General features: G+C 35.1%; 3 protein-coding genes across 3 annotated transcripts; 1 reads left to right on the top strand and 2 right to left on the bottom strand.

The window, feature by feature from the left end:
• Positions 1–444: 444 nt before the first annotated feature.
• On the bottom strand, positions 445–2,212 carry NOP5 (RNA-processing protein; the record flags this gene model as incomplete). The annotated part of the gene is made up of 1 exon (XM_020219570.1): positions 445–2,212. Exon 1 carries the CDS (start codon positions 2,008–2,010, stop codon positions 445–447), a length of 1,566 nt encoding a protein of 521 aa, XP_020077852.1. The 5' UTR covers positions 2,011–2,212.
• A 5,016-nt stretch (positions 2,213–7,228) lies between these two features.
• On the bottom strand, positions 7,229–9,915 carry HYPBUDRAFT_152108 (ubiquitin ligase complex subunit). The gene has a single exon (XM_020220844.1). It carries the CDS (start codon positions 9,820–9,822, stop codon positions 7,303–7,305), a length of 2,520 nt encoding a protein of 839 aa, XP_020077853.1. The 5' UTR covers positions 9,823–9,915; the 3' UTR covers positions 7,229–7,302.
• A 355-nt stretch (positions 9,916–10,270) lies between these two features.
• On the top strand, positions 10,271–13,345 carry STV1 (Stv1p). Its single transcript, XM_020220845.1, has one exon. The coding sequence runs from the start codon at positions 10,336–10,338 to the stop codon at positions 13,168–13,170; it is 2,835 nt and encodes a 944-aa protein (XP_020077854.1). The 5' UTR covers positions 10,271–10,335; the 3' UTR covers positions 13,171–13,345.
• The last annotated feature ends 2,042 nt before the right edge of the window (positions 13,346–15,387 follow it).

The raw sequence follows: 15,387 nt of genomic DNA on the forward strand, positions 1-15,387 counted from the left end.
AAAAAAATCTACAGGGCCATAGTTATTGGATTGCAACTAATAAAGATTAAATATCAAATATAAATGTATATATTAAAACATGATGACCAAGCTTTTAACTGTAATCATAATACTATAGAACAATTGGATATACTAGAAAGTATAGAAGAGGAGTATCGATGAATACCCAAGACCCACTCCATGAGAGAGAGGGAATTAAAAAAAAAAAAAAAGGAAGCCAAGTTAGAGGTATAACTTGAAGCAGAAAACTTAAAATGAAAAAATAAAGATAAGTCAAATAAAAAGACAAGATTTTGGATCTAATATAAGAATCGAATGCAAAGGATGTTTTCTTTTTGAAATTTTACGTAAATGAAATGGAATACTTTGAATGGAAGAAAAAAAAATTTAATGATCCTTATTCTATTGGTATTTCAATCAGACATCAAGGATATACTATCTAATTTATTTTTTTTCCTTTTTTTCCTTCTTTTTTTCTTTCTTATCTTTCTTTTCTTTCTTTTCTTTCTTTTCCTTTTTGTCTTTCTTAGATTTTTTAGATGTTTCTTCTTCTTGTTCATCGTCATCTCTCTTTCTCTTTTTATCTTTCTTTTCCTTCTTTTCTTTTTTATCTTTCTTTTCCTTCTTTTCTTTCTTTTCTTTCTTTGGTGCAACTTCTTCTTCGGCTTCAGATTCATCATCAGAATCAGCTTCTGGAGCTTCAGCAGCTGGAGCATCGGCATCAGCATTGTAAGCTCTAGCTTCGGTTATATCAACTTTTTGTTGTTCTCTAACAACTTTAGAGGTGGTTCTTAAATCACGACCTTCTAAGGCACTTAATCTAGATTCAACTTTAGCTCTGACTTCTAAACCAAAATCACCAGAATCATCACGTTCTTCAGCTAAAGAATCATATCTAAGAGCAACGGCAGCTTTGGCAGCTAAAACTCTAGCAATTTTACCCTTATTTTTACCAGAGGCTTGACCAACTAAAGAAGCATGATATAATAAACCATATTTAGGAGTATCATGTTTAGTTTTCAAAGCTCTAAATAAAGCTTTTTCAGCACCTAAGATTTGAATAGTAGAAGCTGGAGCTTTAGCTAAAGAAGTTAAAGAACCGGAATGAGCAATTAATCTAGCACCAACAAGTTCACCAACTAAAGAAGTTAAATTTGGAGCAATGGCCTTCATACGAGATGATAAGTAGTTAGATAATTGTTCTCTATAAGCGGCAAAGTCAACAATTTGTTCGGCTAAAGCTTTAATATTTTCTAAATCAATGTCGGTAATTTCAGTACCCATAGAAACTTCAGCAGCTGATTTAACTTGTTCTTCAATTTCTTCTGGTAAAATTTCTGATAAATCAGTCTCTGAAGCATTTGATCTAATACCCATAGTTAAAATAATTCTAGCGTAAGCAACAGAGTCGGTAATCATTTTAGCCAACTCTGGGAAATGCCAACCATACCATTCTTTACAACGCATAGCGTAAGTATTTAATTCTTTATCTAAGTCATCTAATAATGCAATAGCTTGAACAATCATGGTATCAACTTTATCGGCAGAAAATTTTAATTTATGACGACCAATAGAGTGAGCTAAACCTAATGACATTTGTTTTAAAGCAGAATCATCTAAACCAGGTAATAAGTCTGGTAAAAATTCCTTGATTGATCTGTGTAAATCTAAAGAGGCAGCATCAGAAACAACAGAAAAATTTAATCCTAATTTATTAATAGCATTACCTAATTTAGCTTCAGAAACAATTAAAGTAGCCTTTTTATCAGATTTGGAGTCTTCTAATAATTTTTTCAAGTTATCAGAAACACGGCCTTCAATAATGGCATTAGCTTCTTCTAAAGCATTGGCAGCAGATTGAAATTTTTCAAAACGGTGAATTTTAAATTGTTCAGCAACTTTTTCTGCTGTATTTAAATCTTCAATCAAACTAGATGATTTATGGATCTTCTTGTCAGAAGCCTTCAATAAGGCATAACCGGCAGCGGTTTCAGTTAAAACGTAAGCCATTTTATTCGATGTATTGTCAGTTATATATATATTTGAATTCTACCTCACCTACTCTCTTTTTGGTTCAATCTATTTATGATATATTCTTATGGAAATTAAACGGCCAAAGAATTCTTGTTAATCACAAAAGACAAGCTATATATATGCTGCGTATGAGAACACCTATGTAACTGAATGTAGTAGGGGTGGAGTTGGTCAAAAAAATAGTATTATGACTTTCTGATTGAAAAATTTCCTACCGATGAGATTCAAAAATTTTCCCTTACAGTGTGAAAAAAAAAAAAAAAAAAAAAAACTTACACAAATTTTGCGAAGAGATCACGTGCAGAATTTTTCAGAATGTACATCCGTACACCAGGAATCTCGATCCATCTCGCAGGCTTCCCTCTGTGGATTCTTACGCGTCACCTTAAACTGATAGCGATTAGAGTACATCCTTTAGATCACATTGTTCCCCAAGTCTCTGTTGGTGATGCAGAAGCGACTCCGTCAGAACCTAGAGGAATCTCCCAAGGGAGTGGCGAAAAAGTCGAGATCAAGGGTATCGATAGCACCCAGTGACGAAAACGCGGATGCAACTTCGACTAGCCATAAGCTGAAGAAAACCATATACTTCTTCAAACCTACCAATACTCTCAAGGGAAACCCAGCAGCAGTATCCAAGACATGTGCCTCGACTGTGCTTGCAGCTACGAATGCAAATAACCATCAATCAGTCATTCAATCCAGTAAACCAATAAGAACTCCCTCAAAATCATCTGCTGGCCATGATTTGCTTCCTTCGGATCATCATAGCTCTGACGACAGTTTTGATGGGGTAAGGTGGAAGGAAAGCCCTCGAAAACCTAGTTCAAAAGACCTGAATCTGATTCCGGTTTTGTCCTCCCCTTTAAAGAAAGTATCCCTGGATGTGTCGACATCGGTGAATCCAAATAACTCCACAGTCATTAATGAACAAACAGATTCTGTTCTTTCCAAATACGGCTACGGGGCTAACCAGACCCTTATCCAGACCCCAAACTTAAATAGAACTCATTCCGACTCATCGTCTTCCCGAGCTCTACGATCACAAAAACTTCTAGAAAAGTCACCTTCCCTCCATAGAGCTAAGTCTGCTGCAGAAGGATCTGGAGGGAATAATTTCCACGATCCATTTGTCATATCTACTCACTCTAGGGCCTTTGAAGAAGACGGTCCCATAAAGTCATCGAATTTAAACAGCTGGATAGATAAATTCGATATGTCAGGATCTCTGGAACCTAAAAACGAAGGATTCAAAGTGCCACATGTTACCGGTGGTGAGCTGGCCCTCACTAAACCCATACAGGTCAATAATGACCTTCACAAGCATATTAAGAAAGACGTGAACCCAGAAGAAAATAAAGAAAACGTGAGTGTCCATGCTGTACCAGGTGTTCAGGTAGACAATATCCTAGAGGGAATCGATTTCGATGATGACTTTACAGATAGTGAAATTGTTGACGCTCCAAGTTCCCCAAAAGAATCCACGTCTAATAAAGTTAATCCTTTGCCGGAGCAAGAGTCACATATTGGAAATATTCTCGAAAAACCTTCTACTAAGGATCCTTCCAATACCGGTAGCCCAACAGCTTCAACCATTGGCGCTCTAGAAGCCAAAAACCCAACTGTTGAAGAAGATAGTGACGATCCATTTTCGGATGATGATGATGACATAATATCAATACTAAAGACCCAAGCTCCAACAAATGTACATAATGACAAATACGATGGGAACCCGAATGAAATTAAAAAGCCAAAAGCAGCTGATCAGAATACCGACTCGGATCCTTTCTCCGATGATGATTTAGAAGGGCTTCCTACTGGTAAAACGCCGCCTGTGCAAGACATAGCTGAACTCGATATATCGAAAAGTGGATCATTAACAACACAACAATTCGCCGACTTGAAACATGCCAAATCTTTCCAGGATGGAATTAAGCGAACAGAATTTTTGAAGTCTAATGATAACTTTCTTTCCAATTTGCCTGATGAGAATGGAGCTAAGCTCTCATTTACACGATCAGATTTCAAGAGATACCAAATTATGGGAATTTTAAAGAGTTCATATAAGCTTAAAGACAGACAAAAACCTCAAATAATATTGTCGGTTAGGGACTCTAATTTACAAGAAACAAAGGTAATGGTAAGGGGTGATTATACCAATCTTCAGTTTGAGGTGGGCGATATTATTCACATAATTTTCACTAATAGCGGTAATCAGCGACTTGTTGATGACTCTCATAATTTGTTGATATGGAATCCCGATACCTTGGTCGCTGCAACTACTGTTTCGCAGCAAATCAGGTGCCCTAGAAAGACAGTTATTAACAGTAAATTCAAATTCCCAGGCGAGTCGGCAATCCATTTCATTATTGGTTATATCATCCATGAAATTTTTCAAGAATGTTTTGTCCAGGAGAATTATAATGTCGAATTCATGAAAGAAGAGTTGAACCTGCTACTAGAGACTAGAAAGCTTGAAATATTCTCTGTGGGTGATGAAATTGAAACAGTCAAGAAAGCCGTTTTGGGTCAGATTCCTTTCATTGAATCTTGGTTCAAAAGATATTATAAAAAAGCCCCAACCCTCATGCCAACAAACAAATATAAGCAAGATGTATTATTCTCTGTCTCAGAAGCATTGGATATTGAAGAGAACATTTGGTCTCCTATGTTTGGTCTTAAAGGTATGATTGATGTCACTCTTGATGCTAATTTCAGAGACAATAACTCAAGTAAGAAGGTTCTTTTACCTATGGAAATTAAAACCGGTAAAGAGTACGTTGAGCATCAAGCACAATCGGCTTTGTATTCGCTATTATTCAAGGATAGATACAATATAGATGTACTTCAGTTCTTACTAGTTTATACTAAGGAGGGTATGTCGAAGAAATATGACATCAACTTGCAAGACTTGAAGACCCTTATGAACTTAAGAAATACGCTTACACACTTTTTGAAAAGTGAAAGCCACGAACTTCCAGAATTACAAAGGCTGTCGGTGTGTGATACCTGTGATGTTCAAGCTCCATGCATGACCGTCAACAAGCTATTAGAGAACGGTACAGCTGATGAAAGTGGTATTAATCCCGAATTATATGACCAACTAACAATTCATTTAGATGGAAAAGAACACTATCAGGATTTCTACAAGCACTGGGATTATTTGATCACTAAAGAAGAAAGCCTACTTTTCAAAGTCAAAAAAGATTTGTGGATGATGACTTCTAAAGAAAGGGAAGCTTCTCAAGGAAATGCCCTAGGTAATTTGGTTATTGTTAGTGCCGATGATTCAAAAGATGAACAAAGACAATTTAAATACACATTGACCAGAAGCGGCACTAATATGACTCCTTTCACTAGCAGCGCACTCTCCAAATTCGATAAAGTTATTATTAGTGATGAGAGTGGTAGGTTTGCAATTAGTCAAGGTATAGTTATACTCTTGAGAGAGAACATGATTACCATCACCACCAGCAGAAGAATCGTAAATACCGATTTTAGGTCTAATGCTTTTAATGGTGGAAATTCTGCCATCAGAAGTGTTCTACATCATACACAAAATTCTAGTAGCCAAACCGCTATAACCTATAGGATTGACAAAGATGAAATGTTCTATGGAATGGGCTTAGCACGATATAACATTCTTGATTTGTTTATTCCTGGTGGTGCTGAAAAGAACAGGAGATTGATTATTGATGGAGAAGCTCCCACCTTCACTTCTAAGCAGTCTTTTGAAGTTGAAAATGAAAACTTAAATCCAGACCAGAAAATTGCCTTCAGGAAAGTTATGGATTCCAATGATTATAGTTTAATCCTAGGCATGCCGGGCACAGGTAAGACAACCCTTATAGCACAGATCATAAAGTGGATTGTTGAGCAAAAAAAAACCGTTCTTTTGACTTCATATACTCATTCTGCCGTTGATAACATTTTGTTAAAAGTTAAGGATTTTGGTATAGATATCCTCAGAGTTGGCTATCCATCCAGGGTCCACAAGGATATAAGACAATTCATCCCGGATCACGATGAAGGTAAGCAGATCAACACATATCAAGATTTTTGCAACTGTTATTTGGATACTCCAGTTGTTGCAGCCACTTGTTTGGGTATAAATGACTTCACTTTCAGCGTGAGAAAGAAGTTTGACTACTGCATTGTTGATGAGGCATCACAGGTTTCCATGCCCGTTAGCTTGGGACCTATTGCCTTAGCATCTAAATTTTTGTTGGTTGGTGATCACAACCAACTTCCTCCGCTCGTTACTCATCCAAGTGCAGAAGTCAAGAAAGGTTTGTCGTTGTCATTATTCAAAATGTTGGCAGATTTGTATCCTCAAAGTGTTGCAGAATTAACATATCAATATAGAATGTGTGAGGATATTATGTTATTGTCTAATGTTCTTGTTTATAATTTTCGTTTGAAGTGTGGATCCGAGAAAGTTGCAAAACAAAGCTTGTATATCCCACACCCCGAGAAGATTGACTTCCAGATATCTTCACAATATGACTTCAAGCTTAAAGAAAGTGAACTATGGATGAACTTGGTATTCAACCCAGAAAACAAGGTCCTCTTCTTGAACCATGACAATCTACCGGCATTGGAAAAGGTGATTGGAGAGAAAATTGAAAACCCAACTGAAGTTGAGTTAGTTAGGCAGATGGTGGAAAGTCTTACTTTATGTGGAGTCTCTGAATCCAGCATTGGTGTGATGACATTATATAGGCATCATCTTAAGTCATTGAAACGTGTTTTAATAAGCAAACCTGATGTCGAGGTTCTTACAGCAGATCAATTTCAAGGTCGTGATAAAGACTGTGTGATTATTTCTCTTGTGCGTTCTAATAATGAAAAGAGAGTTGGTGATCTCTTGAAAGAGTGGAGAAGGGTCAATGTTGCGATAACCAGGTCAAGATCCAAGCTTATTCTATTGGGTTCTAAGTCGACCTTGTACAATAGTGATACATTAAAGGGATTCATTGATCTTTTGAATGACAGAAAATGGATTCATGATTTACCTAAGGATGCCAATATGTTTTATCAATTTGCATTCCAATCTCCCGAAACACAAACAGGATCAATGAGATCATCAAATTTGAAATCCAGCTCTCTTAACCCTGACTCAAAACTAGTTAACCATAATCCCGTCTTGAGAGATATAGTCAACGACTTAACTAAGTAATTTACATATTCATTTGCATTGCATAATATTATCATTATTTATCTATTTATATATATACATCTGTAGCCTTGAGAAAGCACGAAAACTTATTAGAGAGCAACAAAGTGAAATTCGAAATGAAAACCATTCCCATTTTGGTTCTCATTCCGGTCTGGTTGGTTTTGGTTTTCTGGCTGGTCATTATTACGTCTCTGGCCAAGTCTTCGGACGTGTCTATAGATATTTTGAATCAAGAAAACGAGGAAGAACATAGAAGTGAAAAAGAGAACAAGATAATCACCAGTATCATATTCTTCATCGACAAAATAAGAGCTACCTTCGTGATGGGCTTGAGCCTTAGCATTATCTCTTTTTGCTTTCTCTGTTGCATCCAGGTTACGAGATTCTATTTCTTTGCTATTAGCACCCAATTTTCTAAAAGCACTTAACCAACCATTATTGTCATTATTGCTCTTTTGGCGAGAGTATTCCTTTTTGTTAAATAAAAACTTCAATCTTAATCTCAATAACGCGAGATTTATTGGGACGGTATTAACCTTCGGCATCAAAAGATCTGATTTGGATTCAGCGCTGACACGTTTAAGTTGTAAACTATTGTCGTAATACCTTTTGGCCATGAAGTAGTCAACTGAGTTGTTAACGGGGCCCAAACCATATTCATACATATAACCTAAGTTAAAGCATCCATGAGAAGACGAGTCTTTGGCAGCGGTATTATAATAGGCAAACGCTTTATTGTAATCGACTGAAATATTAGCTGATTTAACCCCATAAAAATAAATATCCCCCAATAATACCGTTGAGTCCAAATTATGTTGAGCAGAAGCGCGTTCGAGATATTTGATGGCCATATTTACTCTATCTTTATCAAAGTTTTTCTTATCTTGTATAGGAATGAAAGGTTCTAATTGGAATAATAAATAAGCTGCCGAAACTTGAGCGTTTTCTACCCCTTGTTCAGCCGCCATTGCATAACCAAGAAGAGCATTTTTGAAATTACCATATTTTACTTCTTCAAAAGCATATTTTAAATGGGGGTAGAAGAATTTTTCCAATCTTTCACCGAATCTTCTGTGGAAAGTAACTTCAACTTCACAGCTTGCTGTAAAACCAAAGTGTTCACTAACACCAGAGTCAAGAAAGTTTATCCAGAAGTATAGAGCTTCAGCATTCCCATTATAAGCAGCATCTTTAATCAAGGTGTGGATTTTATCTGCATCTTTTGAGTTAAGTATATTTCCATCCGATTGTCTAATACCAGCCTTTGCTATATTAAGGGCACCTCTGGCAGACTTAAGCTTCAATGCTTTTTCATAGAAACTGAGAGCTTGTAAAGACTCGGCATTTCCTGTTAAAGGTGCCATTTGGTGGATTTGGCCTAAATAGTTATAAGCTTCTGTTGGTTGGATGCCAATTTTTGCAGCTACTGAAAACCATTTATAAGCTTCATCGTAATTTTGTTTAACACCATGACCATAAAAGAGCATTTTTGCATAAAGGACTTGACAATTAGAAATGAAGAAGCGATCAATATCGTTGACATGCATATAGCCACTGCGACCATAACGATGTTTCGCAAGGTTGACACATTCTTGAGCTACTTCAAAAGCTTTTGTTTGATTTTTTTCGATGAAATAATCGCCGTAGTAATATTCAAGAGAATTAAAGAAATAATCGACATATTCATGTTCATGGATATCTAAGTTATTTTCTGTAAACGAATGTTTATAGGAGGCAAAAGATCTTTTGAACACGGTTGATTCACTTTCACTTAATTTTGGACCATAAAGACCACCTTTAAAATCAACGAGCCGAATATTATACAAAACATCATGGTCGTCGAGGACAATATTATTTTCATTTAAATACTTCATTCCTAAATGAGACAATCTCGAATAGTAATAACGAGCCATTGTACAATCGGAAACTCTGCCAAATCCGTTTAAAAACTTATTGGCAAGGACCAATATAGAGTTGACATCATTATTTTCAGCACCAAACTGATAGTATAAGTCAGACTTCTTCTTATCGATTGGAATCTCTCCAAACAACCCAGTTGAGTAAATGAATCCTAGCATGAAGTATGCATGACCATTTGCTTCAATGGACACTGCTCTATGGTAGAGACTAAGGGCCCTATGGTAATTGGTTGGCGTCGAATAATTACCAAACATATACACATCTGCCAATTTAACCAAGGAATCAACATGATTTTCCTCGGCTGCTCGTTCAAGCAAAGGTAAGACTTGTTCTTGGAATGGCGTCACTTTCAATTCATTTATAGAGGTATCATTTGGAGGAAGTCCAAAGCCAAAGTATTGCATTATTGAATTAAATCCAATGAAATTTTCCTGGAATTGGGCGTAATTGGGGTCATAACTTTCATAATTCTGTTTTTCAACATTATATTGAGGTATGTATAAATAATTATCTATATTGTCGTCATTAAATATGCTTTGGAGATAAGTATCTGGTGGCGGTAGTGTGTCTATTATAGTTATCGCTTGCTCGTATAGTTGTTGTGAAGAGTTTGTTGATGCAATAACTGATTCTAGTAGACTCCCTATGAAAAATAGTAGGAAATTCAATATTGATTGTAATCGATACATGACGGGGCCTGCTTGATTCTACTCCCTTTGACTAAATACCCTTGGTCTTCGCCCGTTTTATCACTAATCTGGTTAGTTGAGCTTATATAGCAATATCTGTCTACCTAATCAATCTTGTAATCATCATGAGAGACTTAATCAGCTTTTGACACGATAATGGATTAGATGCTCCAACATGCAAACTTCTGGTGGATCACGTGTTCTAACCTGCAAACTTTCCCTGCCTCCTTTTTCTCAATAAGAGTATCAGAACAATAAAAAACTAGTGTTTTTCTGTTCTTTCGATTTGAATCTTTCTGAAAAACTTACAATTGTTCAGATCGTGATCAACTCATCGGACTATTGTGGGAACCCAAGCGATCCGAGTAAACATACTTTTCAATTGAAAGTTAGTTCGAGCATTTTAAAAAAACACCATTTTCTTTTGGCCACGGTTTATCTATTGCTGTTGCGCACCCTAACTGATTAAATAGATTGTTTCGATAAAGAGAATTTTAGAGCTTAATATAGAAGATGTCATTTCTGCCGATGCATCCTCCCCCTGCTGCTGATGTTCCGGATAATGAGGCCATCTTCAGGTCGGCACCAATGAGTTTGGTTCAATTTTATGTTACGATAGAATTGGCAAGAGATTTGGTTTATACTTTGGGTAAATTGGGAAATGTTCATTTTAGAGATTTGAATTCGAAGTTAACTCCTTTCCAAAGAACATTTATTAATGAGCTCAGGACAATTGATGGAATTCAAAATAAACTCAATTCCCTTTTTACAATCATGACCAAGTATAATACTACCAAGGGAGATGTCTATCTGAATTTGAAGGCCGATTTAGAGGCATTCCCAAGTACTTCTGCCATGGATGATATCAAAGCTAAAGTTAGTGAGTTTCATGAAAGAATTGGACATCTTGATTCGTCTTATAATAATTTGGAGCAGCAATCATTAAAATTCATAGAGAATAGACATGTTGTCACCACTTTAAACGATTTTCATAAATCCACCTTATTGGGTGGTCAAGATGACGCCCATGAGTTTCGTATTGATGATGAAGACGATGAGGATAATGTTGCTTTATTAAACAATAGAAATCATAGTTTAGAACTTGCTCAAGAAACTGCTGATCTTGAAGAATCTGGATTCAACTCGATTTCTGGTACTTTGGCAAGAGATAAAATCCCTTTATTGAGAAAGATTTTATGGAGAACTTTAAGAGGTAATCTTTATTTCCATGATATCCCAATTGAAGAAAAATTATCCACGTTTAACCCTAAAAATCCCGAATTAATTGATAAGAATGTTTTCATAATATACATTCATGGGGAATTTCTCAAGACTAGAGTCAGAAAGATCATTCAATCTTTGGATGGTATAATATATGACAATGTCACTGGTGGTGCTAGTGCCAGGTTTGAAACTTTGAACGAGTTGAATCGTAAAATTGAGGATTTACATAGTGTTGTTGATACTACTAAAAATCATTTGATTACTGAAATTTTGATTTTTCAAGAAAATTATGCCGATTATGCTTATATAATTGAAAGAGAAAGACAAATTTACGAAACCTTGAATAAATTTGATGAAGATAGCACCAGAAGATGTTTAGTTGGTGAAGGTTGGATACCAAAGGCTGATTTCTTAAATATTCGTCAAACTTTGAAAAATTTAATACGTGAAAAAACTAGACAGACCCTGCCTTTTCAAACTGACTCTCAGGAATCTATTTCTTTGTCAAATGGTAATTCGATTTCTCCTCAACCTCATGATCACAATACTTCAAATATTCCCAATCCCAACACTCTTTTTGCAATTGACGATGATGGTCAAAATGATGATAATTATGATAATGATGAAAATGACTATAGCTTGATTGCTGTTGTTAATGAACTTTCTACTAACCGTACCCCACCTACTTTCCATAAAACAAATAAGTTTACTGCTGCTTTCCAATCGATTATTGATGCCTACGGTATTGCTACTTATCAAGAAATTAATCCTGGTTTAGCAACAATCATCACCTTCCCTTTTATGTTTGCCATCATGTTTGGTGATTTAGGGCATGGCTTCATAGTTACCTTGATCAGTTTATATCTAATCATTAATGAGCGTAAATTTAATGCTATAAGGGATAAAGATGAAATTTTTGATATGGCATTTGGTGGAAGATACATCATTTTACTAATGGGTGTTTTCTCTATGTATACTGGTTTTATTTATAACGATATTTTTTCAAAATCAATGACTTTTTTCAGCTCAGGTTGGAAATATGAGTTTCCGGAAGGATATGATTTTTCAAAGGATGGTGCAATTACATTAACTGCATCTAAAATTGCTGACAAGGTTTATCCATTTGGGTTGGACTGGGCATGGCATGGTGCTGAAAATAACTTATTGTTCACAAATTCTTATAAAATGAAATTATCTGTTTTAATGGGGTTTGTTCATATGAACTATTCATTATTTTTCAGTTTAGTCAACTATAGATTTTTTAAATCAAAAGTTGATATTATTGGTAATTTTGTACCAGGATTCTTATTTATGCAAAGTATTTTTGGTTATTTGACTCTAACAATCATTTACAAATGGTGTGTTGATTGGATTGGTACTCAGCGTCAGCCTCCTGGTTTACTTAACATGCTTATCAATATGTTTTTGGCCCCTGGTAAAATAGACGATCAGCTTTACTCTGGTCAAAAATTCATTCAAATTGTTCTTGTATTAATAGCTCTCTGCTGTGTACCCTGGTTGTTATTATATAAACCAATGACTTTGAGAAGACAAAATAATCGTGCTATTGAACTTGGGTACAAAGATATCAATTCTCAAACACATCATGATATTCAGTTACACGAAGAAAATGAAGCCTTGAATCACGATCAACCGGACGAACTTGATGAAGTTGACATGTTGGGCGATAATTTCCATTTCCCTAATGATATTGAACCTTTACATCATAATACTGCCCATGGTGATGACGGTGAAGGCTTCAATTTTGGTGATATAGTTATTCATCAAGTCATTCACACCATTGAATTTTGTTTAAATTGTGTTTCACATACAGCTTCTTACTTAAGACTTTGGGCCTTGTCTTTGGCACACGCCCAATTATCCTCCGTGTTATGGTCCATGACTATCCAAAATGCATTCGGGTCAACTGGAAGCTTTGGCGTTTTCATGACAGTTGTTTTATTTGGTATGTGGTTTACTTTATCTGTTTGTATCTTGGTCCTCATGGAAGGTACTTCGGCAATGTTGCATTCGTTAAGATTGCATTGGGTTGAAGCCATGTCTAAGTTCTTCGAAGGTGAAGGTTATGCATATGAACCTTTCACCTTTGACCATTTGTATTAATTGTCATCAATATCATTTCATTTCTAAGGCAGTTTTAGTATATGTTTTCTCACATTTTGCAATCATTTTTTTCTCTTTTGTTGACAACTTCTTGAAGTTTCTTTATCCTTCCTTATGCATATGTACCATCTCACCATCTTTGGGTTTTGATAAAGTATTCGTTAATACTCGCGTGTATATATATACCAATAAAAGCAAGATATTGTTGCAAAATTTTTCTTTGAGTGCACTAATTTTATAAATTTAACAATAAGAACTACAAAAAAATTGGTTGCGAATTTCAATTTGAGGTATCTGAAAAAACAATCTAACCGTTTATTGTAATATAATATAGAAACAAGTATAAATAAATACTGTTGGTAAATTAAGGTGAAAAGGAATTGAACTGAAGTGTTTTTTTTTTTTTTTTGAAATATTTTTATTTTTATTTTACCCGAAACCACGTAATATGCTTAATAATTAACCTTAATCCAAAGGAATACGCTTACCAGAAGTTAACATTCTCTGAACTTCATCTAAAGTCCAAGGTCTCAACCGATTTCTCATTTTATTGTGTAATTTGTCCTTGACTTGCTCAACGGAGCATCCTCTTCTGGCTGCTTCTTCTTCAACAAACCTGATAATCTTCATTCTAGTATGACGAAACTGTCTTTCAGAACTACCATGAATTTTTAAACGTTCTGTAGTTGAAATCCCATGTTCTTTTAAATCCTTTTCCAAATTTTTATAGTCATCCCACATCTCGTATAGCGTCGTAGCTTGTCTAGATAACCTTCTATATAAAACTTTCTTTCTTTCTAAGGCCTTTTGATCTTCAAATACTAAAGTTTTTGTAACATGGGAAGGTGAATTATTATAAATGTTGGAATTATTATTAATGGTGACAAAATTTTGTTGGTTGTTATTCATTTTTGATAATAAGTCGACAGTATTTTGTAACCCTTGTTGAATACTGTTATTATTTAAGCTTGATAGAACATTTGAGCTGTTAATCAAATTATGGTTGATATGATTCATTTTACCAGGTAAATTAGAAGATAATAAAACCGATAACCCGTTAGTGGTATTTTGAAGTTTCTGTAAATATTCACTTTGTTTTTGGAAAACGTCATTTTGATTTTTAACGAAAGTTTGAATATCATTTTGTAATACTGATTGCTGCTCTTGATAAAATACCATTTGTTTTTGAAGTTGTTTTATGATCAAATCTTGTTGGGTTTGAATTTGGTAAAGTTCTTGGACTTGGTTCGAAAGAATGGGTTCGGTGAACTCTGGTTTACTAAGGTTTTGCCTTGGTGTTATTCCTGGAGAACCAAAGGAAGAGATTGAAGACTTAGAAGAGCATCTTGAAGCTGGTTCTTCAATAATTCCCTTCTGAATGTATAAGTTTGAAAAATCTTCGAAAGCTTGAGAATTGAAGATTGGGTGTTGTGATAAGATGTTTTCTGGGTATTTATTACGAATGATGACCATATCTTGGATAAGACTTCTTCTCAAAGATTTCAAAAGGTTCTTAAACCCTTCTGATAAAGTGAACTTTGAACCAAACTGACCGGAAAGGTTAGGTGATGATTTGAAATCGTCATCAATAAAGGGGAAAATTTGTTTGACTAATTCTTCTGGTGGTTCAATAGAGTCCCTGGTGATATCATAGGATGATAAACTCTCAAAACCAGCCATTTTAGATAAACTTTCAAAGGGTAATTTATTTATTTCCAAAGAAGCTGGTTTATGAGACAAAAGTGAATCAGATTCAATTGAGTATTGGGAGGACGACATGAACTTTCCATAGTTCACCGAGTCAAACCCAGCAATTTTCAAGATTTTCGAAAGAGACTTATGTTGTTGAGAATAAGACATTGCTTGAAACCTTTTGCTACCTTTCAATAAGAGAGTTCGGTGAAAAAGAGGATCTTTTGTAAATTCATTAGTTAATTCAATGGAACCATAATCATCAGTGATGTGGAAGCGACTAAATAAATACATTGCAATTGCCAAATGAGGACAAGCTTCAATTATTCTATGTCTTAAACAACCAAAGTATTGATTTTGAAAATTAACCAGATGACTTTTTATAACCAAAGTATTAGTTACTGGATTTAATGAAGAAGTAATTTGCTCAGTGGAGGACACTTCATTTTTTATTGGGGAAGTTGAGTAAATTGGAATAGAACAAAGGTCAGAGAATTTTAATTCTCTTTTCTGTAAGCCTTTCAT

This window comes from Hyphopichia burtonii (assembly GCF_001661395.1).
Source record: "Hyphopichia burtonii NRRL Y-1933 unplaced genomic scaffold HYPBUscaffold_2, whole genome shotgun sequence".
NCBI classification, from domain to species: Eukaryota; Fungi; Ascomycota; class Pichiomycetes; order Serinales; family Debaryomycetaceae; genus Hyphopichia; species Hyphopichia burtonii.